The 22,319-nt window shown below is 37.6% G+C and overlaps 1 protein-coding gene across 1 annotated transcript in view; it reads left to right on the top strand.

The window, feature by feature from the left end:
• The first annotated feature begins 7,518 nt into the window (after positions 1–7,518).
• The window catches only part of LOC101156495 (kazrin), a 155,657-nt gene continuing 140,856 nt past the window's right edge, over positions 7,519–22,319 (top strand). Inside the window, exon 1 of the mRNA XM_011476908.3 lies at positions 7,519–7,647. Within this exon, the coding sequence (XP_011475210.2) occupies positions 7,612–7,647 (36 nt within the window). The 5' untranslated portion in view covers positions 7,519–7,611. The remainder of the gene's footprint in view (positions 7,648–22,319) is intronic.

Genomic DNA, 22,319 nt, shown 5'->3' with positions numbered 1-22,319 from the left:
GTGAGATGAACCAATCCACAGAATATAAATGACCAAGATGATGTTTTGATGTTGCACAAATTAAAGAGAGATTATTTATGTTTTTATTTATTTAAATGACTGTGAACAATTTAGCGGCGCCACAATCCCATCACGAATAAGTAAAATCAAGGATACACCAGGCATTTGACACGTTTAGCCCAAAGTGTTTACACTGAACAAGCCAGGAGGGGCTTTTTCTTCTTGTTTTTTTTAGTTTTGCGTATGTCCACTACCTGTAGTTGGTAGAGGCTTAGTGCAAAATATTGAAGTGGTACAAATCTGGTGAATGTTCCTCCAAGCTTTTTCCTTCACAGCTCTGTTCTGATATATGAAAGATTTGGTGTCATTGAATTCCGTCCAGCACAAACTGCAGTTATTGATTTATCCTCTATCATCAATATTCAAACAGTTGACACTTTTATGAATTAAAAGGGATGCCATCCATTTGCTGCTACTAAATCCATGTTCCTGATTGGTGAAAGTTTGATCTGGTTAACTTTTAACACACATTCAATGGCCACACGTTTTTGTACATAGAGCCTGAAAACGGTCGTTTACATATGACTTTTTCATTTATATTTGTGTTGCAGAGGGTGACGTGAACATAGTTTAAACTTGTTTCAGAATTAAATGCATACGTTGAGAAAGTTAACAGTTAACGCTAAGTTAAAATAGATTTCAAGCTTCAACATGTTAAAGTGGCCAAATTGTATTCCCCTTTTTGTTTTTTCTATCTCAAGTTTCCAATCCAAAACAAATTACACTTTGACACTCCTTTTTTCACCTGAATTTTTTTGTTTAGCTTTAAAAAAGTGCTCCAAATGCATAATTTATTTTCTGAAAACAATTCTGAAGTTGCAACTGTAAGTGTAATCAAACAAATAGAGTGAATGACATTAAAATTGATTTATAAAAAATTGATTTATAGAGAGATACTGGATCTAAAATAAGTAGTTATCGACTCTGTTGACGCAAATATGAAATGTAAAGTAAATGAAATGGCAATTTTTTTTTCCTGCCTTTCTAAATAATTTTCTAAAGTAGCCTTCTGTCAATAAAAGAATGGAGACAACCGTCCTCCACACCGAAAATTATGTAAACAAACAGGGTTAGGATTAAGATTTTCCCTTAAATAGTAGTCAATGAAATTTGGACCACAATAAGAGATTGAAGAGATTATTCAGAGTGTTTCATGTTGCAATGAAACCAGAAACCTGAGGAAATGTCTAAGGATCAATTCTGAGTTAAAAAAAAGGTGCTTGAAAAGCTCTGTTCAGTTTTAATTGACATCCTGAGACAAGTCTTCCATTATACATGTAATCCCTCCTGTTTATGTTTTGTGGCAGCAGCCGTTCAGGCCCTGCAGCAAAATCAGCAGGGATGACAGTGAAAGGAAATTGTCTTGTCATGCGTTAATCATTCTACCCCCCCCCCCCCCCCTTAAACCCACATAACAGGCCTCTGTGTTCACACAGCATCACTTTCAGGTATCCATCTCTTTCATCTCTTGGAAGCATCTGAGATTGAAAATGTCTCTAAAAGCTTTTGTTTCCTGAATTTTGTTTGATAACATTTGTATTACTCTGATTTTAATTCTTATTTTGACTTGTATCTGTCACAAATGAAGAATTGTTTTCATGTGCTTTTGAGAAACCTATTGGACTATCTTGTTTTAAGTGATAGACTATAAAATACTTTGACTTGTGGTTTTATAAATTCCAACGCCGGATTCTTCTTTTATTACTCATTTCTCCTGCTGGAATAGAGCTGATCATGAAGCCAGCCTGTGATCCATTTGTCCAGCCTTTGATTTGATGATCACACAAGAGGAGATCTTAGTCCTTAAGAATGAGAACAGAGAGATGAGGAGGCTGATGGGAAGTTCAGAGAAAAGAAGAGGGGGATGTTCTAGGGTAAAGGCGTTGTCTGCTGCAGCGAGTGGTGGGTAGACTCGGGGAACCACAGCCCGATTTCTCCTTCAAACATGCACCCACTCAGAAACACACTTAGTGGCACAACCCTGTGCCACCATGAGAGCACACAGAGGCTCGGTTTCTCCCTTGATCTCGCCCTGTACAGCAGTAACAGATACGATTAGCAGGGATTTAATGAGCTCTGCAGAGATGAGCTCTATAATTCACTGCTGCATCACCTCCGGGCTTCGGCTCAACCAACCCAGTGACGTGTATATGTGTGTGTCTGTGTGTTCCTCACTTTCAGCACTATCTCTGTTTCTTCATCGTCGGCATGTTGATCTCAGGTGTGCTGCTGTTTTATCCAAAGTATCCTAAAAATTTTAATAAAAATATCTAACAAGCTTATTGCTAAAACAATTACTTACTTTTAATTTCTATAATAAATAAATATTTCTAAAATGTATTGGAAAGTATAGGTTTCTGTGTAGATGTTTGTTCTCGTCACATCACTCTCATTTCATCTTACATCATTACTTTAACACTTGCCTTTAACAGCCTTTAACACTTGGGTTAAAGGCTGCAGGATTTGCGTCAAACCACTCGGTCCACCGGACCGGACCGGTCCAAGGTTCTGGTTGTTAACACCATGAAGGATTTTGATCACGATAAATCATGTAATAAAATGATTACGGTAGAACAGGGGTGGGATTATATAAATTTGCTTCCTTCCACTCCCTTTCAAGCAATAATTAATTTAATGTCTAGTTATCCCACGTTTGATACGTCATTGTATGAAAGTATAACTGATAATTGTAAAGTTTTTGTTCTTATTTGATTGCTTGAAATAAACCATTTCAAACCAAATCAAATTACAAATTAAAGCAAATATTTGTGTTTTTGAGCATCTTAATAGGAACCCTAATTATTATTATTTTTACTTGCATTAAACCAAATTGACCCCCCCCCCCCGCACAGCCCTCAATAGCAATGTTTAACTGCTCCCGCATGGGGGCAGTGTTGAGCAACAATGTACCATTCTTTGAGTAGTTAATCATATACTAAAGATAAATATTTAAAATCAAAACAGTTATTTTATGTATTATTCAATTCTATTTATATAGCCCAAATTCACAACAGTAGTCTCAGTGGGGAATTCAATTTTTCATTTTTTTTTTTTGTAAGGAAAATAGGCAAAAGTATGAAAAGCTTGAACAAGAAACTCCTTTTTAGCCTTTTGGCTGCTTCCTTCAGGGTCATGACAACAACCTCCATCTGACCTTTCCCTCTACTTCTTCTTTACCCACAAAAACGATCCTCCTGTCCTTCACTGCATCCACGAATCTCCTCTTCGGAGGGCCTCTGGGCCAAATTCCTTCCATATGGTAACCTTTTGGCAGCTGTTTTGGCCATTTAACAGTTTATGGTATGACATTTAGCAAGAACTCCTTTCATTATAATACTGAATCTTTTACTGTCTGCCATTTACTGAAGTGACTGTTGTTGCTCTTCAGAGAATCCAGTCAGCTCATGGTGAGTCACAGGGAATCTGTTCTACTGTTTTTTGTGCAACGTAAATAAATGTCTGACCTTAGAGCAATAGATTAATTGATTTTCATGGTGTAAAATACTCCAATTTATTAAACTCCTTCACTAATATTTAGCCTGACAGCTGAACTCATGAATAGTTTGCCTTTCTAAATTCTTCTCATTTGTCATTGGACTTCTTTTCCCTGGGAGCCTGAAAGATTGTTGCCTCGTTTTGCTCACATGGACCAATAGAACACTTCAAAGTTTTTTTGTGGGCTAAATATAAACTTGCAAACACTAAACTAAAAACTAAAACAATTATATTTTACTCTTGTAACTTGGCTTCCGGATCTCCCCATCTCAGTACCTTTGCTTCATATGGCAGTTATATTTGTGCTGGAAATAAACTAATTCTGGTGTTAGTTTACATGCTTCTTAGGTTAACTGGTGACTCTAAACTGTCATTTAGGAGTGAGTGTATTGTTTGTGTTGCCCTGCCCTCCAACTGTCCAGGATGAACCCCACCTTTGCCCTTCAGTCGCTGGGTAGACTCCGGCAACCCCGCGAGCCCAGGGCGAGTTGATAAGATGGATGGATGTGGGTTAACGTTTCCTATTTTTGATAATTAAATAATAATTGCAGGAATCTAGATATGAATGGCTCAACTGATAGTTTGGCATAGTATCTTCAAAAGCATTGTAATTAGAATTGGTTGAGTTCCTTCATGATCCCATTTGATATTTAAAATGCTCAGAGAAGGTTAATGTATTGTGTGGTGCAACAAAATGTTTTGCATTGATTTCTGTGCACTGTCTGGCTGCTACAATCAATGCCTATGGATTTGAATCCCTTCAGTGGTGTTTGTTTACTCTACATTTAAACTGGTTCTATATACTGGAGTCTGTGCATTGCGTGCTAATGGTCACTATGGAAAATTGAGTTTTAGTTCAGGAAAGACCAACCAGAACAAGTAATAAATATCATGTTATAGACACAGTAGTGTTATTAAAAGTCTACTTGTGCAATTATTTAAAAAAAAAAAAGTAGTTTCCCTGCAGTCATTTTTACATGTCTCATCTGTATGCATGCATTATATGGATCTGTGTAATGTTTGCTTTTATTGTCTTTTTCATGCATCAACCAGTCAGCATATAATTGTTTTTGGACATTTTAAACAATCTATGATAGGGTGGCTGCAGTTCTGGAATTCATGATGGACATCTAATGAACTTTCCCAATTTTTTTTCTTTTTAAAGATGAACATAGTCCCCATAGGATGGATCCTTTTTGGATGACGATGCAATATTATTTTTTTTCTATAGCTAAAAAATCTGCTTAACCCTTGTGCTATCTTAGATGACCCCACCCTCACATTGACCTGTTCTCCCTACCATGACAAAGGTGGATAAAGGTGGAAAGATTTCATGTAATCCATGGACACCAGTGAGGTTCACAAATCATTGAAGAAAAAAGGTTCAGAGCACTGTCTAGTGGGTCTAGATGACCCCACTCCAGATGTTAACGTGTTTAGGATAGCACAAGGGTTAAAGGTGTTTGAACAGAATCTCTATTTTATTTTTTGGTTGTTGTTATTTTTTTTGTTTTCAAATTTTGCCCTTAAAGTTGACTATCTGGGCTCAAATTCCAACAAAATCGCCTTTTGTATTAAATATTTCCCCACAGATTTGTTGGTAGTTAAAGATCCTTCAAATAATAGAGAATGTTTTATTAAAAATCATAAAATTGTTCTGGTTTGATCAAAATACTTCACTATTCAGGGAGTGTCCACAAGAGGGCGCAAGAACTGTGCAGATGGATCACATTTCTCTGAAAAATTGCTTTTATCCACAACTGCAGAGAAATTATGCAAACATGAGAAAAAGAGTTCTTTTTGCATTTTAATCAATCAACTCAACCCAAATTTTTAATGTATAATTTCTTTGAGATAAAGCGACAAGTGCCCGGCTCCCATATTTATGAGTCTGACGTCTGCTCCACTTTCACCTCCAGGGGACACAGTCTTCTGCTTCAGCCCCCTCGTTCCCTTCTTATCTCTGCTGCCTTCAGTGTCGACTTGTCACATTTTCCCCTCAAAGCTTGTTTGCTTGAAAATGTCACACCGAGAAAGAACTTATTTATTTATTTTAGTTGCATAACGCACTAATCTACGCTGCTTCCCTCTTTCTCTCATCTCTGAATAAGAGTTTTTGTTTGAAACCTGAGCGATGCTCAACAATGCTGGAGTCAGCCTACTCACAGGGACAAAGTATTTTCTTTAGAAATGACATTCTGCTACAATTAACAGATGTGGTTCAGAATTTGAATGAGATCCCCTTTGGACCAAAGGTCAATCCTTGCAGCTTCATTTCTCTGTCTAACTGACAAAAGCTGTAATTTTCAATTTTTGGAAAATTCTGCGCTGGAAAGACAGATAATGAGACTTCAGGAGCTAGTATGGCGTCTCATGAAAAATACAACAGGTACTTATGCAAAGTAGCACTGAAATATGGAAATCACTTTAATACGATGCATTTATTTCATTCAACACTTCCACTGCAGTGGGCCAATGAGGTGACTTCAGATGTTTTTGGCTTCAGTGATCAGACTGCATCAGGAAAGTGAAATGAGGAAGTGTCTGCGCATGTATTTCAGATGGAGGAAATACAGTAAGGGCTGCTAATTTTTCATGTGGGGGAGGAAACCTGAAAGGAGAGGTTTGCCAGGGACACACAAGGGCAAGAACAGGGAAACAAAAACAGGATGTCTCGCAGGCGGATGTGGAACATTCTGGACCAGGGAGGGTGTTGACAGAGAAAACTGCTAACAGTGTGACAGTAGGAATTTAGTGTATTATCTTGGTTCCTGCCAAAAGATTGGAAGTTCTTAATCAAACAATGTTTATGTATGTTGTAGAGGGCCCCATTTGGAAGATATTTTAGACTATTATAATTCTAAAAAAACTCTAATCAAGAACACACTCTTAGGTTTTTTTTATACTCGCAAATAATAGAAACCTTGTTTTTAGATATTTAAGATATTTTACCAAGTTTTAAGCAGTTTTACACAGAGACCCTTCACATGACTGTACAAAAAAATCCCAAAACTGTTCCCTCAAATTAATAACTTCTGGCTACAGATTAGTAGTTTATTCGCACAAATTTGCACTTTGTGGGCACAATTCAGAATTTTGTAGCCACCAAATTAGCAATTTGCGCACAAATTAGCACCTTTTAGCATTTTGTGTGCAAAAATTGAATTAAAAATGAATTACAATTATTTTGCTCCAAATTCTTAACAAGATAACAACATGATTTAAGATGAAGAAAAAACTCAACTTGCTTGATCTAAGTGAAGCTACGTGTCATTTTATTTAAATTTTCAAGAGCTGAAATTTTTTTTTTTTTTAACATTGTAATTTTTGGTTCAATTTTAAGGATGCTATTTTAAATAAGTTTGACTGGCATTCGTTGTCATGATGCTGGAAACAAAAATTTAGATTTTAAATGTTCTAAGACTAACTGCCAGGTTTGAGTTTCACAAATATTTTTTCATTTCTAATTATCACTTATTTTTGTATCACTGTAATCAAAATGAACTACAATTAAAAACTCATCCCTAATACAAACCATTTGTATAGAGCTTGATTCAAAATAATGTATAAAATTCAATTTTTGGTAATTCTGCCTAACGGTTATCATTATTCATTTTTATCTTTTTCAATCCTTGTTTTTAGATTTCAAACAATTATTCTGGATTTCTTAAGTAAAATGACTGGCTGTATGAACAGATAATTCTAATTTTATGAAGATCAGTGTTCTTTTCCTGTTTTAAACCCCAACAATGTTAACGTCTACAACCTGTTTAATCCATAATTTCTGCCCAACATAATATTCTTTTTTTTTGCTGTTATCTACAATGATTTAACTGCTTGTGTCTCCCTCTAGCTGTACAGTCTCTGAACAGCCTGAACGACCAGATTGCGAGCTTCATGGTGACTGGACCCAAGTCTCCAGAGGAGGAGGAGGAGGAGGAGGAGGAGGAGGAGGAGGAGGAGGAGGAGGAGGAGGAGGAGGAGGAGGAGGAGAAGGAGGAGAAGGAGGTGCAGCAACCCTTTCCTCATCCTGAGAAAGAAACATTGCAGAAATCCATGAGCCTGATGAGGCACCTCCTGGTCGACGCCCAGGTACGAGACGGCTCACATTAGAACCAGTGCAGCACTTATGGGTCCAGCTTCTGATGCAACACAAAATAGAGACACAAAGAAATCCAATGAGTCATTTCTTAAGAGCTTCACCCATGAAACATTTCAAGTGGTTTAGTTGCCATCAAAAATCCACTTTTCTTCTGAAGAAAAACTATGGACTCAGTACACTACAGTGCTTATTATAGGATGAGATTCTGAAAAGAGAAATGGTCCAGATCAGATGTGTGGTGTTTGTGCGCATTGCCTCATTTACTGTAGTGTATATTGTTTGGAGGATATCGAGTGCTGTTTCTGAGCTCCTCCATCAAAGAGCCTCAGATGAGATGAAGGTATTGACTGTCTGCAACAGGGCGAAACAACAAGGTTACACTTGGTGCTTCGGCTGCCTCTCAAACAATAACAGATGTATTCTATAAGAGAAAGTGTGAGAAAATCAAGCAGCATTTACTTTTTTCTTCTTTTTCAGATTGTATCAGTCCTGCAAAAGCCTGATTTGAACCTTATTTGGAATTGGTCCCACTGTGTTGGAACTGATTGAATGATTCTTGCTGGTAAATAACAAATTAGTTTAATCAATTGTTACTGGGAAGATGCAACAGGGGCATGACATTTGAAATGATTCTTTTTTTCTCACCTTATTGTTAAACATTTCACAAGTGCTTGTTGAAGAGAGGAGGAAGAGGAGATTGGATTCCTAATATCCCTCAATTAGTGGAGGGAGGATTCACTCAGCTAAATGCTAATGTGTGATTGAGTCTTTTGCAGTTGAACAGGCGTTTTGTGTTCATTTGTTATGTTTGCATATGTTCTCTGCTCTCACTTGCCCAAATTAATGTTCTGGACAGGCTGAACTTTTCCAGATGCTTTTTGATTAAATAGTGATGAAGACTTAAGATTTATTTCATTTCAAACACTCAAAGGTCACTTCCATATTTGGGCGTTCTTAGATTTCATTTTGAAAGGGTGCAGAAGAGCTCATCCAGTGGCTTCAACCACGCCGGTTGGAACAACAACCTGCTTCACATTTCTTTGTCGTGTCATTTTCAGTGTTTCCTCTCTCTGGGGTTTTAAAGGGTATTTTATTATTATGGTCTGTGAAAACACGACTGCGGGCCAAGACTGGAGACATGCGAGGACTCATGAGTGGCTGCTGATCTGACCCCGAGTGCTCCTGTCTTTTCTCCGCTTATCACTTTTGTTCTCTTTTAATAATGGTTGCTGTCCAAGACTCTGTTTTGTTAAGTTTTTTAATCCCTCCCCTAATTTTCAATCGGTAATCCTTGCTTTGTTTTCATTTTGAGATATAAAATTGCTAAACAGTTGTATGGAATTTAAATTATCTTGTAGAGAAAAATAAAGACAATACTCGCAGTGAGAGCTTCATCGTTGTAGAAAAACATGCTTCTGATATATTTTTTATTCTGTCTTTAAGGCGCTAATGTGACTGGTGTAATTTTGGAAAGGACTGTCAGATAAAAAAGCAAAAACAACCTGTTGATAAAAATACAATTAACAAACAGCACTGCAAGAATAAAATACACCTGGATTCAGGTGGAATCTGTTCAATATTTCCTTGGTGACAAGCTTCTGATGAAAATAGTATATTAAATCCTAATCAAAAACCTCAGATTAGCTGTAGTCAAGGTCTTCTTTTTGTAATTGTCATATACTTTTTGCTGCACTGCAATAACAGTCAAAAAGTCCAACCACAATGACAGAATGACATAGAAACAATGACTGTAGGATTTAAATGCACAGACGGCTGTGATCCTAAACCTGTGATAATCCACAGACTAAATAGTTCAGTTGAGCACAAATGTTAAAATTTGGCTTCATCAGATTTCTCCTCTCCACCCGGACGTTTTTTAAATTCCATCAGGAGGAAGACTCTGCAATTTTCTTGCAATATAAGGCTGACTGCAGAGCTCCTTCATGTGGATCTTCCTTGTGCACCAAAAGCCCATCTGGTGTGCATCCTGCAATCAAGCTGTGGGAGGAGATTGTCTGCTGAGCTTTTTCTCCTCGGCCTCCCTCTAATTTTCCTTCCCTATGCTGTTCTCAGCTGTGACTACATTAGCCGAGGCGTCACTCATCATTGGAGAAGAGCTGGGGTTGGAGGACAGCAAATGCTTCGCATGTGGGCTTTTGTTGCACTTTGGGGGCCAGTAAAGGTGACTTTGACAGTGACTGAGAGGAGATGCTAACAAATAGGATGTGTCTGACCCCCTGCAACCTCCAGTGTTCTCTAATCAGAGGAAAGCTGCAGACACGCCTGCTACTTAAAAAGGGGGGGGGGGGGGGACAGGGGAGACGTTCAAATGTGACAAAGTATCTGTTCACAAAAAAAAGAAAAAAAAAACAAGACTCAGAGAAAATGGACCTAAAAGATGATAATTTAATAAAAACCTTAAAGACGGTGTGCAAATACGATGACTTGTTTAGCTTGGTCTAACAAAATCAATTTAGTATGCCAGCTAAATGGAAAAAATGAGAATGATCTCTTTTGCCCCTGCTAAGATTAAGATCTGTCTGGAGTCCTGGACATAACCTAAAAAAAAACACAAGACAAAAAGTTTTCCCTCAAATTTAATCATTAGGATTTTGCTGGCACAAGTTAGCATTTTGTGTGCACAAATTAGTTAGTATTTTTTGTTTAATTAATTCCTACTATTTTGAGTGCACAAAATGCTCATTTGAGACTTTAGTTCACCCAAATTAGTAATTTGTTAGTGTAAATTAGCATTTTATCCATAGAAAATAGAATCTTGTTGGTTACAAATCAGCATTTTTTTGTGTTCTGAGTAGTAGTAGGAATTGATTATATCAGAATACTAATTTGTTTGCTCAATAGGCTAATTTGTGCCAATAAAATAGTAATACAATGTTAATTTGAGGCCATCAAATACCAATTTGTGTGCTTAAAATACTAAATTGTTGTCACAAAATTCTAATTTGTGACCACAAATAATTAATTTAAGGAAAAGTTTATTTTCTGTGTGTGTCATGTCCAGAGCTCTGTAGTTGAGCAACACTGATTGCTTAAAAATGTACAAAATCCATTCTATCATAATTGCAACTTTGACATTTGCAGACAGCTTAATATACTAAAAAACACCTGTGTTTTTCAAATATTTTTTTAATAATACTGCACAAGTCTTTTATTTTGTGCAAAACCATAACCTTGAGGTGTCAAAATGAATATTTCAACACAATGACGGTCTTCTTGGTGTATTAGCCAACAGTGCTGGGCAGGGTCAGGGTCATGGAGGCTGCTCACAGTCTCAGAGGAAGGGGGGGGGGGGGGGTGAATGTGTGACGGTCCGGCTGGGTCAATCTGTTCATCTCCTACCAGGGCCTCAGCTGCCCCACAGAAAAAACACTTTTCACCCATACATAATACATCACCCCGCTTCCATCTGCACTCCGGGCCCGTCCTTTGACTCTGTCGGCCAACCTAATAGGCACCGCTCCAATCAAGGCTGGACAGATGAGCTACTGTGTGCCACTATGTTGATAGCTTTCTGCTCCATCCCAAAGAGTGACAAATAAGAACGGATGTTGGACCGCTTGGTTCAAAGGGTACCTAGTTTTAATCTGCTCTCAAAAAGTGTTTTAGGCAGCGATGTGTATCTTTCCCTCTCACATGAGTCCATGCGCATCTCCAAAGGTCAAAGAATTGATAAAAGATTCTATTAACTTTGTCCAATTCTTTTATCTAAACGGATAAAATCTATATATTATTTATTTGGCATTTAAAACAATAAATGAAAATGCCTTTTAACGTCGGAACTATTTTTCTTTATCACTGGCACTTTTTATTATAAGTAACAAAAGCAAAAATATCCTCAACGTAGCAGCTTCAAACATTCAATTCAGGCATTTTTTGTGTCTTTTAGGCTGTTTTGCTCTCTGTGGTTATAAAAATGCCTCATTATGATTTATTCAGGTATTGTTTGAAGTGCTTTGGGGGGGGAAAAAGGGCTGTGTAATTTTTTTGTGAACAAACTACCAATCTAGATCCGGCTCCAGAGGAGTTAAGCTGAGGGGCGGCATCGCTCGCTTTTTTTTTTGGGAGAGGGGGGTGGCACAGTTCTCAAATGATTTCTTTGATATACTCGAGCTGTTTCAGTAGTTTCATTACTGCTGCTGTATTCGATGCTCACTTTCTTTTTACATTTTTTTTTTTTTTAAAGTTCTAAAGTTTTTAGCAATTTAGGGCACAACACATCTGGCACAGGGCTACACACATCCCTAACTTTAGTTCACTTTCAGCCAACTGTAATTGAACCGACTTGGTGGAAGCAAGATTGGGACTGGACGTCATAAAAAGGCGAACATGGAGCAAAACAGAAAGAGGAACTAACATAGTTGGCCAGAAACCAATTATTTACTTCCTGATCACTTTCTTAGCTTTTTGCCGACGTTCTTTTTTTCTGTGGTTTTGAACTGATACTGCTGATACTCGCACATCTAGATCAATTTTTATATATGCCTTAATTTTTTCGGTATGGGTCTGTACCCTTCACAAATCTGTTTTTGGCTTTTACTTTACTATTAAAATGCCCGCTGTAAGTAAATTAATTTAATGCAACTTTTTATGAAGTATTTTTAACTTTTTCTACAATTTTTTTACATTGAACACATCTCTTAATGGTAAAAATTATGCTTAAATACTGAGGAGCCAGCCCTTTTGCAGTTTAGTGTAGTTTAGGACGCTTTGCTCCATTACAGACCTTTATTTTTTTCTTTTCAAATCTAGAAAGGGTATATTGGACAGTCGTTAAGGCGCATTGTGATATTTATTTCTCTCTTCAACCTCACAGTAAATCTTTTGAGACAAGTATTTTTCCAAGGCCAATTGTACCAACTTTATTGCACACGTGCAGGGATCCTATTCAAGTTGGTAAGGACACCTCAACGTCGTGCATTATATATATTTTTGGAGTGAATCATGAATGGGGGTATTTTTTTACCTCCCACATTCTTTGCCATTGCAGTTACAACTGAACCACAGGGCCAAATTTTCATTTAGCATCTTTGCCTCTAAAAACATTTATCGTACACGTCTTTGTTAGGAAACACATTTTTATGCATTTATCCTGCTCAGATAGATTTATGTTTTTAATTTTAGGGTGACTGTTGAATACTGTTGACACTTTCATATTATTCAAGCATGTACTTTCATCACTGACATTTCTATTCTTTTGGGTTCACGGTCCTGAAACACATTTAAACATTGATCACATCAAATACGTTTGTTGCTATTGACAATAAATAATGGTAAACTAAAATATTGGGGGATAAAAAGGAGAAGATGTCAAGCATGCAGCACATTTTCCATCTTTGTGTTGGAAGCTTTAACCTTCCCGTTGAAGGTCGTGGCCTCTGGCTCTAACAAGGAGAAATGCCAGCTTTGGGAATAGAAGTGCAGCCGCTTCATTGATCCAGGATTCAGGCCCTGGAGAGTTTCAGACTAATAGCTCTTCATGAGTTTTTTCAGTCCTTCAGAGCCATGACGTTTTCCTTTTTTTGTCCTTTAAGGAATGGAGGACAAAAAATAAACTGAATTAAACCAGATTTGACCAAATTTTCTTTTAAACCCAGAGAACAGTATTTTCTGCATAGATAAAGGCTTCAAGAACAAATCTGGTCACCTTCACCTGTAAAAACCTTTACAGCATGTCCCATTTTTGACTTTGATGTTCAGGAGGAGAATATTTAAAAACCCACCAACACTGCAGTAAACTTCAAGATCCATTCCAATGAAAATAACGTTGTTTGGTGTTTTTAACATGTTCTTGTAGCTTTTTTTCCATGATGGAGGACACATACAGAAGAATTTAGGCTTAAAACTGCATTTCTCAATATTTCGTAATTCAAGTCATGGTGATTTAGGTGCAGAACATGAAAAAAAATGCAGGTTGAAAAAGCTCTCAGTTGTGATTCTTTTATGCCTTCATTTTTTTCGTCTAAATTGGCATCTGGCTCAAAACTACGATTGGATAACTCTAGTATTGCTTGCCATTTTTGTTGCTCCACTAATGTTAGCGTAGGGTTGTGAGGCCTGTGATTCAATACTGAACCACATTTCAGCATGTTTTATTTGAATGAAATCAAAACATTCAGAGGTATTTGATATTTAAAGAACCATCTAATGACTATCTGGTGTACATTTGATTCTTTAGAGAGTTCTTTGCTGCCAAGTGTAATTATGTCTAGTAGAGCTGTGACGGTGTGAGATTTTTGATCGCAAATTAATACAAGTAAGAATTACAACGCACTATTCTTTATTAACAAATAACAGTAACAACTAATGAAACTAATATAATGACTATAGAGGTGTTGCAGAATGTGTATGTGTGCTGCGTGAGTAAGAGGATGGAGAGCGTTCAGCGCAAGAGTGAGTGAGAGCGCGCACAAGAGTGTTGGGGGGGAGGGGTGCGCCTTCATGTTGGGTGTTACGGAGTGAAGGAAAACAGTCATAAAAGGTTTCCCCCAGAAGAACGGGGATTGATTCTTTATTAAACCGCTCTGAATTAGAGCTGTGACGATGTGGGATTTTTGATCACCGTGGAGATGAAGCCCCAAGAGTCGCGGTGTCGGGACTCTTGAGACCCCCCTCCCCCCCCCCCCCCCCAAAAAAAAAAAAAAAATCCTCCGGTGTAGGTACCATAACCATTCGGCCTGCAATAACCGTGCAAGTGCTGCCGTCACATTATGTGATTGGCTGTCCGCTTGTCCGATGACGTGTCAGATAGCGACTGGTCTGGACAAATTGGAATACTACCTTAGAAGAAGATATTATGCGGCCCATTGTAAACAAACAGAGCTCCAACATGGAGCGAGATTATCTTCTAAACGTGCTTTTATTATCGTTATGATTATTACTAAGCAGTCTGAACCCTTCTCCGGTCCGCACACTGTAACAAAGCACCTTACCTGCCTGCAAATACGATGCTACGAGACTCCAGCTGCTCTGATCAGAGACACGGTTCACTTGTGTGGAGCAGCCGGTTCATTCTAACAGCCACAAATCTTTTTACAAAGTTGTGGCAAAATCTCTCTATAAACACTACAGACAAGACTCAGACAAGACTTATGAGGGAAAAGAACTTTAGGTTACAAAAGGAAATGTGAAATGAAAATATGTAGAGCCTGAACAGATCTCCACGCTACATAGTTTGTCCAAGTGGGGCTACCGTAGTGTGACGTTATCCTCAGTCGAAAGGACCCCGAACGGTTATTGCAGGCGGAATGGTTATGGTACCTACAACGGCGTGCGGCCGCGTCGCGCACTCAAGAACGCATGCAGCTTGTAATGGAAGTGAATACAATGGAAATTCCCCCAAAAGCCCTTGAAGTTTGAACACAGGACTTGCAGATAAAGTAAATTATTAGCAAAGATGAATGTGTTTATTATAGTTCAAATCACACATCAAATGCAGAACTTTAAAAAGAAAAAGGTAATGAGGTTATCGTCACACCCCTAATGTCTAGTTCCTACCAAGATTGCAGGGTTGTGTTGTGTATTTGTTTTTTTTTTTAAAGGAACAAATAATTTTTTTTATCATTTCTCTTTTATTCATTTTTTTTACTTGTTCTGTCCAACAGCTGGGCAAACAGATGAGAGCTAAAGGCCTCTTGTGTTGGGCATATTTTACTTTAACAGGGATTATGAATCTTCTGACAAACCAGAGGTATGTCTGAATAAACCCCTTTTGTAATATGAGAACAAACTTTATTCATTTTAATCAAAATCTTTTGTGTTGGACCGGACGGAAAAGGAAAGGAGGGAAGAAGAGAGGGATATTAGAAAAACACATGAATTTATGTATTAATTTTAACTGATTGCAGATTCCAGTAAACAAGAGTTTCTTATTTCAGAATGAATTTTCGGTAAGTTGCCTCTTGCAACTGGAAAATGCTTAGACGTACATTAGCTTTTGTAATTTAGGTCAGGGATAATGCCCTCCTAATGTAACTTGCTTATTTATTGATTCAACCAAAGCTTAATCACTGTTGGTTGAGCAGCTGCGTGGAGGGGCTGTGCTACATGTTCAGGGGGAACAATACGTTACTATGGAAACAGATGCTTAGAAGACATTGTCAAAGTTTGATGAATAATAATTTCCTGTCAATATTTAGTCAAGCAGGAAAAAAAACAGAAGACATAAACTGTATAGGGTGCACACAGTGTCAATGATTTTCAGAATAACAATTCACAGACTAATAAATGAATGGAAACGGCACCAAATCAGCCTAAAATCAGCAAGTTTTTGTCTTTATTTATTTATGATTTATATATTTATTCATTCGTGTATTCTTATATTAAGAAGATGGAAATTCAGTGCAGCCTCTGTTAAACCTGATGAGCCATTTTTAACAAAAGTAGACTTTTTTTGTGTTTTCCAGGGTTTGTGTTTTCCTCCAGTCAGTTGTGATGTGAAGGTCTGCAAACTCAAAATAAGTTGCATTCAACAGTTGATTGGATTTTATCTTTGAGTCTTGCTCCTGCAGTGGTATAGGCCTTCAGCATTCAAAGTTTAATTCCCCTTTTGTCAGTTAGTTCCAATTAGAAGTACGGTAACTATTCACTGTTTTGTTTGACATAAAGGAGGAAGAGGATGCAATGTATTGATTTTTAAGGATGTTTTTTAAAAATTCATATTCAAATTGATTTCAAACAACTTTATTTATCCCTGAGGGGCAATTTTTTTAAAGTGGAGACAGTAGCTTTTGAAAAGGTTTCCATCCCATAGACGAATTGAAAAAAAATTACAAATGTACTATACAATACTATAATATGAGGACAGGCACAATAGTACTCAATGGAAAACATGAAGTGGCAGTGTGTACATGTTCAATTGAGTGTATTGCACTAATTAGCTTGGTTGTGAGTCAGCTTAAACAGCTGGACTGGGTACAAATGTTGCAGATGGTGGTGATGGTAAAAACATTTGGTGCCGGGGGCTGTGGGGTTTTGTTCTGTTTTATATGCAAAATAAGAAAAGACACCATCAGATAAAAACAAACAATAAATTTGAAAGAGATGAGTACAATTATCAAACTTTACCTACCGGTAGTCGTTTTTTCTACTTTTCTATCAGTCTGATTGAAAAATATAAACATCCACATACAAATTTAAATAATTTGAAAATAATTATTCATAATCATCAATACACATATTGATTGTTAAAAGGAGTTCAATTGCTTGAAAGGGAGTGGGAGGAACCTAAAAAGCCCCACCCATTTCATGCTTAACTAATTTATTTATTTAATTTTTACATACTTATCATTAATTGGGTTTTCTAATTGTTTATTCTATTTCTTTATCATGTACTGTCACTAGTTTAGATCATTTCTGTCTATTAAGGGTAAACAAGCCAAACAACGCACTTCTCCCCAAAGTTTAGTCATTTAATTTTTTTAAGAAAGTGTGATTGTTTTCTGAGGACATGAGGGCTACGAAGGGATTCAAACCATCACCTTCAGAGTCTGCATCCTGCTTCTTTGCATGTGTGTGAGGTCTGTATCTGTGGGTTCTAATATGTAACCAATTACATCAAGATTGTTTACCATAACACATTTATTAGAAGCTTTTATCCAATATAATTTACACATTATACTTTTCCTGTACCATTTGCAGACGGACAGCTCAACCCTTTAAACTACAGCAATCCCACATCCATTCAGCTGTTTGAATCTACCACCAACCATGCACTTACCTGTCTGTTAGCTGCAGAAATGCTTTCCATGCTTTGTCTCATCAGCCTCAGTGTTTTGAACTGGCAGACATTTTCTATGATTTGAGCTTTCTAGCACTATTCAGTCTGTTTGGCTGACAGACAGTTTTCCTGGCGTATTTGGCAGAGCATTCAAAGCCCTTTGATGGAATCTAGATTGAGAGCTTAACCTTTCTAGAACCGATTTCAGATAAATATTTCTGCTCAGCTGCTTGTGCAACGATTTTAGTCGAAGTTTAAAGCAAAGATTTGCAGGTTAAGAGGTTGTACTTCTTATTTTTTTTCTTGCATAATCATTGGACTTTTTTTGACAAACACGACCTTTTAAATTCCTCAGTCGCATGTGACTTCCTGCAGGATTGCACAGCAGATCAGAATAACAACAAGAGTATAGAGAATAACAACAAGTGTTTGCACTGTGCTCTTTTCGCCTCATTGGTAACATTTAGACAGACCTCTTCCATATGTTTTCTGTTATTTATTTATTTAGTTAAATCAAAGTGGATTTTTTCCCCCTATTTTTTTCAAGTGGCGAGTACACTTATCGCATCTTTTCATTTTGCATCTCCTGATAACAGCTGGCACAAAATTGATAATGTGAAATTAGAAGAAATGACTCTCAGCGAGGACTTGTCCTTTCCTCGGGAGGCCAACAAGCACTGGAGCGTTCTATAAATAGGAAAGGAAAATACTACAACCACATATCAGGACATTGGAACAGCCAAATGAATGCACCTCGCTTTATCGATGGTAAACAGCTGCCTTCCCGGCATTTATGCAAACGATCACATTCCCTCATTTGCGACGGAGATATTTTTTTGTTTTTTGTTCTTTTTTAGATTTTTTTTTTTAGATGTTTTTGGAGATTTTTTGAATAGGATTGAAGACTCCAACCTTTTAAATGAAAACCTAAATATGGCTTCCTGTGATCATTCTGTTGTTGCATAAGAAGAATCTCTGAAGTAACATTCTTCAAATGTTTGTTTTTAGCCCCGCTTGCAGGTTTCAGAGAGGTCGGTAATCCCGTAAGCTTGTTTCAGTTTGTAACATTATTACTGTGACAGGATCTGGGTGGTAATGGACATGTTGGAATGAAAGTGATATTGTGTTTGCATGATAGGAATGTGTTGCCACCTTAAAAGCTTCTGCCGTCGGCTTATCAGTGTCCACAAATGCAACTTTGGCACTTGAGTGGAGACACTAAATTACCCATGAATATACTATTTAGTTTCCTGTATCTCTGTTCCAAAATAGCATTAATATCTAAGTATTGATCCAGTATTAGGTGTGTGAGTCATCACAAGAGTGTTGCTGATCATTTTCGTGACAGTTTTGCTGAGTAAATCTCAGTTTCCTTTCTTAAAAGTTAAACTTTGTCACATCCTCAACTCATTCTTATTTACAGAAGAGAAATGCCATGGAAAAGTTGTTGTGAGTGGTTATTGTGTAAAATGCATTTGTTCGTTTTTCCTTCAGCCTTTTATTATCATGTTTGTACTGCAACTGACGCAAGAATACAGTTTCTTCTCCATCACTTTTGGTCCCCCTCACCGTCTCTCAGATTATTACACTTTAGCTCTCTCTGATGTCCTCTGTCCTCGTTGAAGGGGCTCCCAGGAGCTGCTTCCTATCTTCTGACTTTTGACACAATAGTAAATAACAGTGAAGAAGGCCATAAATCATGGTAATTCTTCCTGCACACCTCTCACCTAGATTGATCACTTGAGGGGCTTAGAGTTCCACCTGTGCGTCTTGTGTCACTGATGTAAATTAACTACAGCCGAGGGAATTCAACCACTGGCTCAGGAGAAGAAATGGAATTAAAGCAATTATCATTATTCACAGATTAAAATTTGATGCTTTGTCAGCATTGTGCAAATGCTGCTTAGCAACTAAAAGAAAAGAACCTTTGCTCTCTTTTAATGATTGTGGCAAAAAAAGGTTCTTGTTCTTGAAGTGATGCTGACTCATTCATTTAAAGTTGCAGGATACCCAAAAGGATTCTGTTGCTGTAGAACTTTTTTTTAAAATAAATTCTTATTTTTTAACGTTTGTTCTTAGGAAATGCATAGATTTTTATTTTTAGTTTTTTATCAGAGGTATATATTGTGTCCAAATGCTCATGGCCAATTATTTATTCGATGAATAATAAAGAATCTTGAAACTGTGAATAATAAATGAGCACATTGAAGAATGCAGTGTGTACAAACATTTCCAAGTATTTTTACTAATAACTTACAGTACTTTTTCAGAGATTCGCTGACCAAATCTGCTGCTGGACACTTGTCCAAAAGTATGTTCAAAACCTACATGCTCCAGGCGCATGTGGAAACAACCACCAGTCAAAGTTTTTAGCCTGATCGCTTCATGGAAGCATAGACTGTATATCTCATTTATAATGCATGGAAGACACGACCGTTTTCAGCTGAACTTCCGTCTGTCAGTGATCCTGTCTGAGAGCTCAGATTCTCCTCCATGTTGGTTTTAGACTCCACCCACTGATTATGTCATCTATACGTCATGGGTCAAAGCTGATTGGTTGAAACGGTGCGGATTCTTCGCCAAAGTTCAGATATTTGAAGTTGTGTCTGAATTTTTGCAGTGCCAACTGAAACGCAATGCCACCAGACCGCTGTGACCCTTAAATCATGCCGCAAGACTTCTAAAAGCTTTTGACAGTACCTCCCCCTTCGGGAAGTATCAGGTTTTATGAACACCTTTTTGGCCAGGCGTCTAAGAGCAAATTCGCCGTGTATCAAAACAGAGGTGGGGGACGCCGTGGAAAATCCTAATCGACTTGAATGCAGAATGTCGCAATGCACGCCATGCCTGACAGTCATTTTACCGATATGACCGAAATAGTTTTTCAAAGGGGCAACCAAAGCCATATTCTATACCATTATACTCAAACTCTTCTAAGCATAAATGAATTTTGTTTTTTGTGATCCTGTCATAACATCAGATGAAAGTCACGTGTGTGTCATGTTTGTGAAAATTCCATGTCAACCACCTACAATTAGAAGAGCCTCAGTGCGAAATGTCAAAGCGTTGCAAATCTTGAAAATCTGGCTCGAGGCTTTTTCTTTCACAGCTCTGTTTTGATATATGAAAGGTGTCATAGAATTCCGGCCGGGCACAAATCGCATTTATTGATTTCCCCTCCATGATTAATATTTAAACAGTTGGCACTTCTATGAATTACTATTACTATCAAATCAGTGATGTATGCATGACTCCCTGATTGGTCAAAAGTTCAACTGGTTTAACTTCTAATGTGGATTCAATGACCATGCTTATTCTAAGTGGAGCAGTCTCAAAAACGTGCATAGCTACGCATGATTACGAGAGTTTTGAACACAGAATCCTGAAATGCGTGTAGACTTTTCAAATGAAGTGGCTTTTGACTTTTTTTTTTATTTTTAAGCATTTGAGAGAGAGCAAACTCAGTATTATTCAAGAAAGCGAGCAGCTTTAATCTTACTGGCTATTGGATTCATGCTACAGACTTTCCTAATGCACTCTGATGATAAAAGCCATCAGGGCCGTACCATCTTCATGAAGTAAGGATGCAGTCCTCTGCTGACTAACCTGAACAACCTCCAACCCCTGGGGATGTAAACTATATATCTCATCAAAGTAATGCCACAGGACCCTAACATACATTTTGTCTCCCGGTTTTATGTGTGGTGAGGTGGAAAAGTGTGGAAAAGCCCTGCCATACCGGTGCTGCACTCATGAGGGAAAGTGCTTTTGAAAGGATGCATCAAGCCAACCAGCGCCGACCCCCTACAGCACCTAAACACAGCTCCTCTCAGTTGTTATCACACAAGGCGATGGCAGCAGCATACTGAGCAGGAACGACACAATTACTTTGTCTCACACTCACAAGACGGACAGGGACAAACATTTTCAGCAAAGTACAGGAACTGAAAGATCGGCACCTCTCATTTCTTTAAAGGCGACACAAGTGCCAGTCGGAGGTACAACCACACGTTTTTTACAGCATGAAAAACAGACCATCTGTTATTTTTTCAGGTCACCAGCTAGTGACACGATTTATTACTCATTTAAGTAGGAGCCATGAACCACATTTTGGTTGTTTGCTGAGTACATGAGCATTTCGAGCTTAAAAGGGCTTTTAGGTTTTGTTTAGTAAAGATTTGTGTGCTGCTGGGAAAAGTCACAGTGCTGCATTTTTCAAACTTCCCTGCTTTAGAATTTAGTTTACTGATGTTGGTTTTTATAGCTCATCTATGGAGAAGATTTGCTTGTTTTCTTTAATGGCTTGTAATGTTTTCCTGACCATTCTGAGTTGGGATAGGAAACGCATACTATGTGCAACATAAACATGCAGCTTGTCAGAACAATTATTCAGTTTTTTCCATATTAACAAGTGACATCTAGGAGCAAACATGAAGGGGTGTCAGTTCTGTGTTTATCTTCTGGATAATTTAAGCTTTTAACGTTTATTTGTGATTCCTCAAGAAAACAATAATTCTCGTTAATTTCTTGTAAAGACAGAAAACGTTGCGTCCAAATGCCACTACTTTTCTTCAAATGTCCTCTATGAATTAGAACCTTCGTTGACTTGCATGTTGAAGTGAAATGTGAAGTGAAAACATCTTTTTCAGCAAACACTTGAATAGACATCAAATTGTTTTTAAAGAAAAACCCCTGCTTGCTTTACTTTAAAGCAGTGGTGCCCAATCTTTTTCAGGCCACGGACCAGTTTAAAGTCAGACAAACCCTCAAGCTAATTGATTGAATCAACATTGAATCGAGATTACTCAGATCTTTATTATTATATTAATGCTTATATTTAAACATATACAAATTTTTAGGTTGGTGGGAGGTAAATTCTTTCAAGACTTTGAAAAACATTCTGGTTCAGGAAAACATTTGAGTAAG

This window comes from Oryzias latipes, chromosome 7 (assembly GCF_002234675.1).
Source record: "Oryzias latipes chromosome 7, ASM223467v1".
NCBI lineage: Eukaryota > Metazoa > Chordata > Actinopteri > Beloniformes > Adrianichthyidae > Oryzias > Oryzias latipes.
This window is presented reverse-complemented; position numbering and strand designations above follow the sequence as displayed.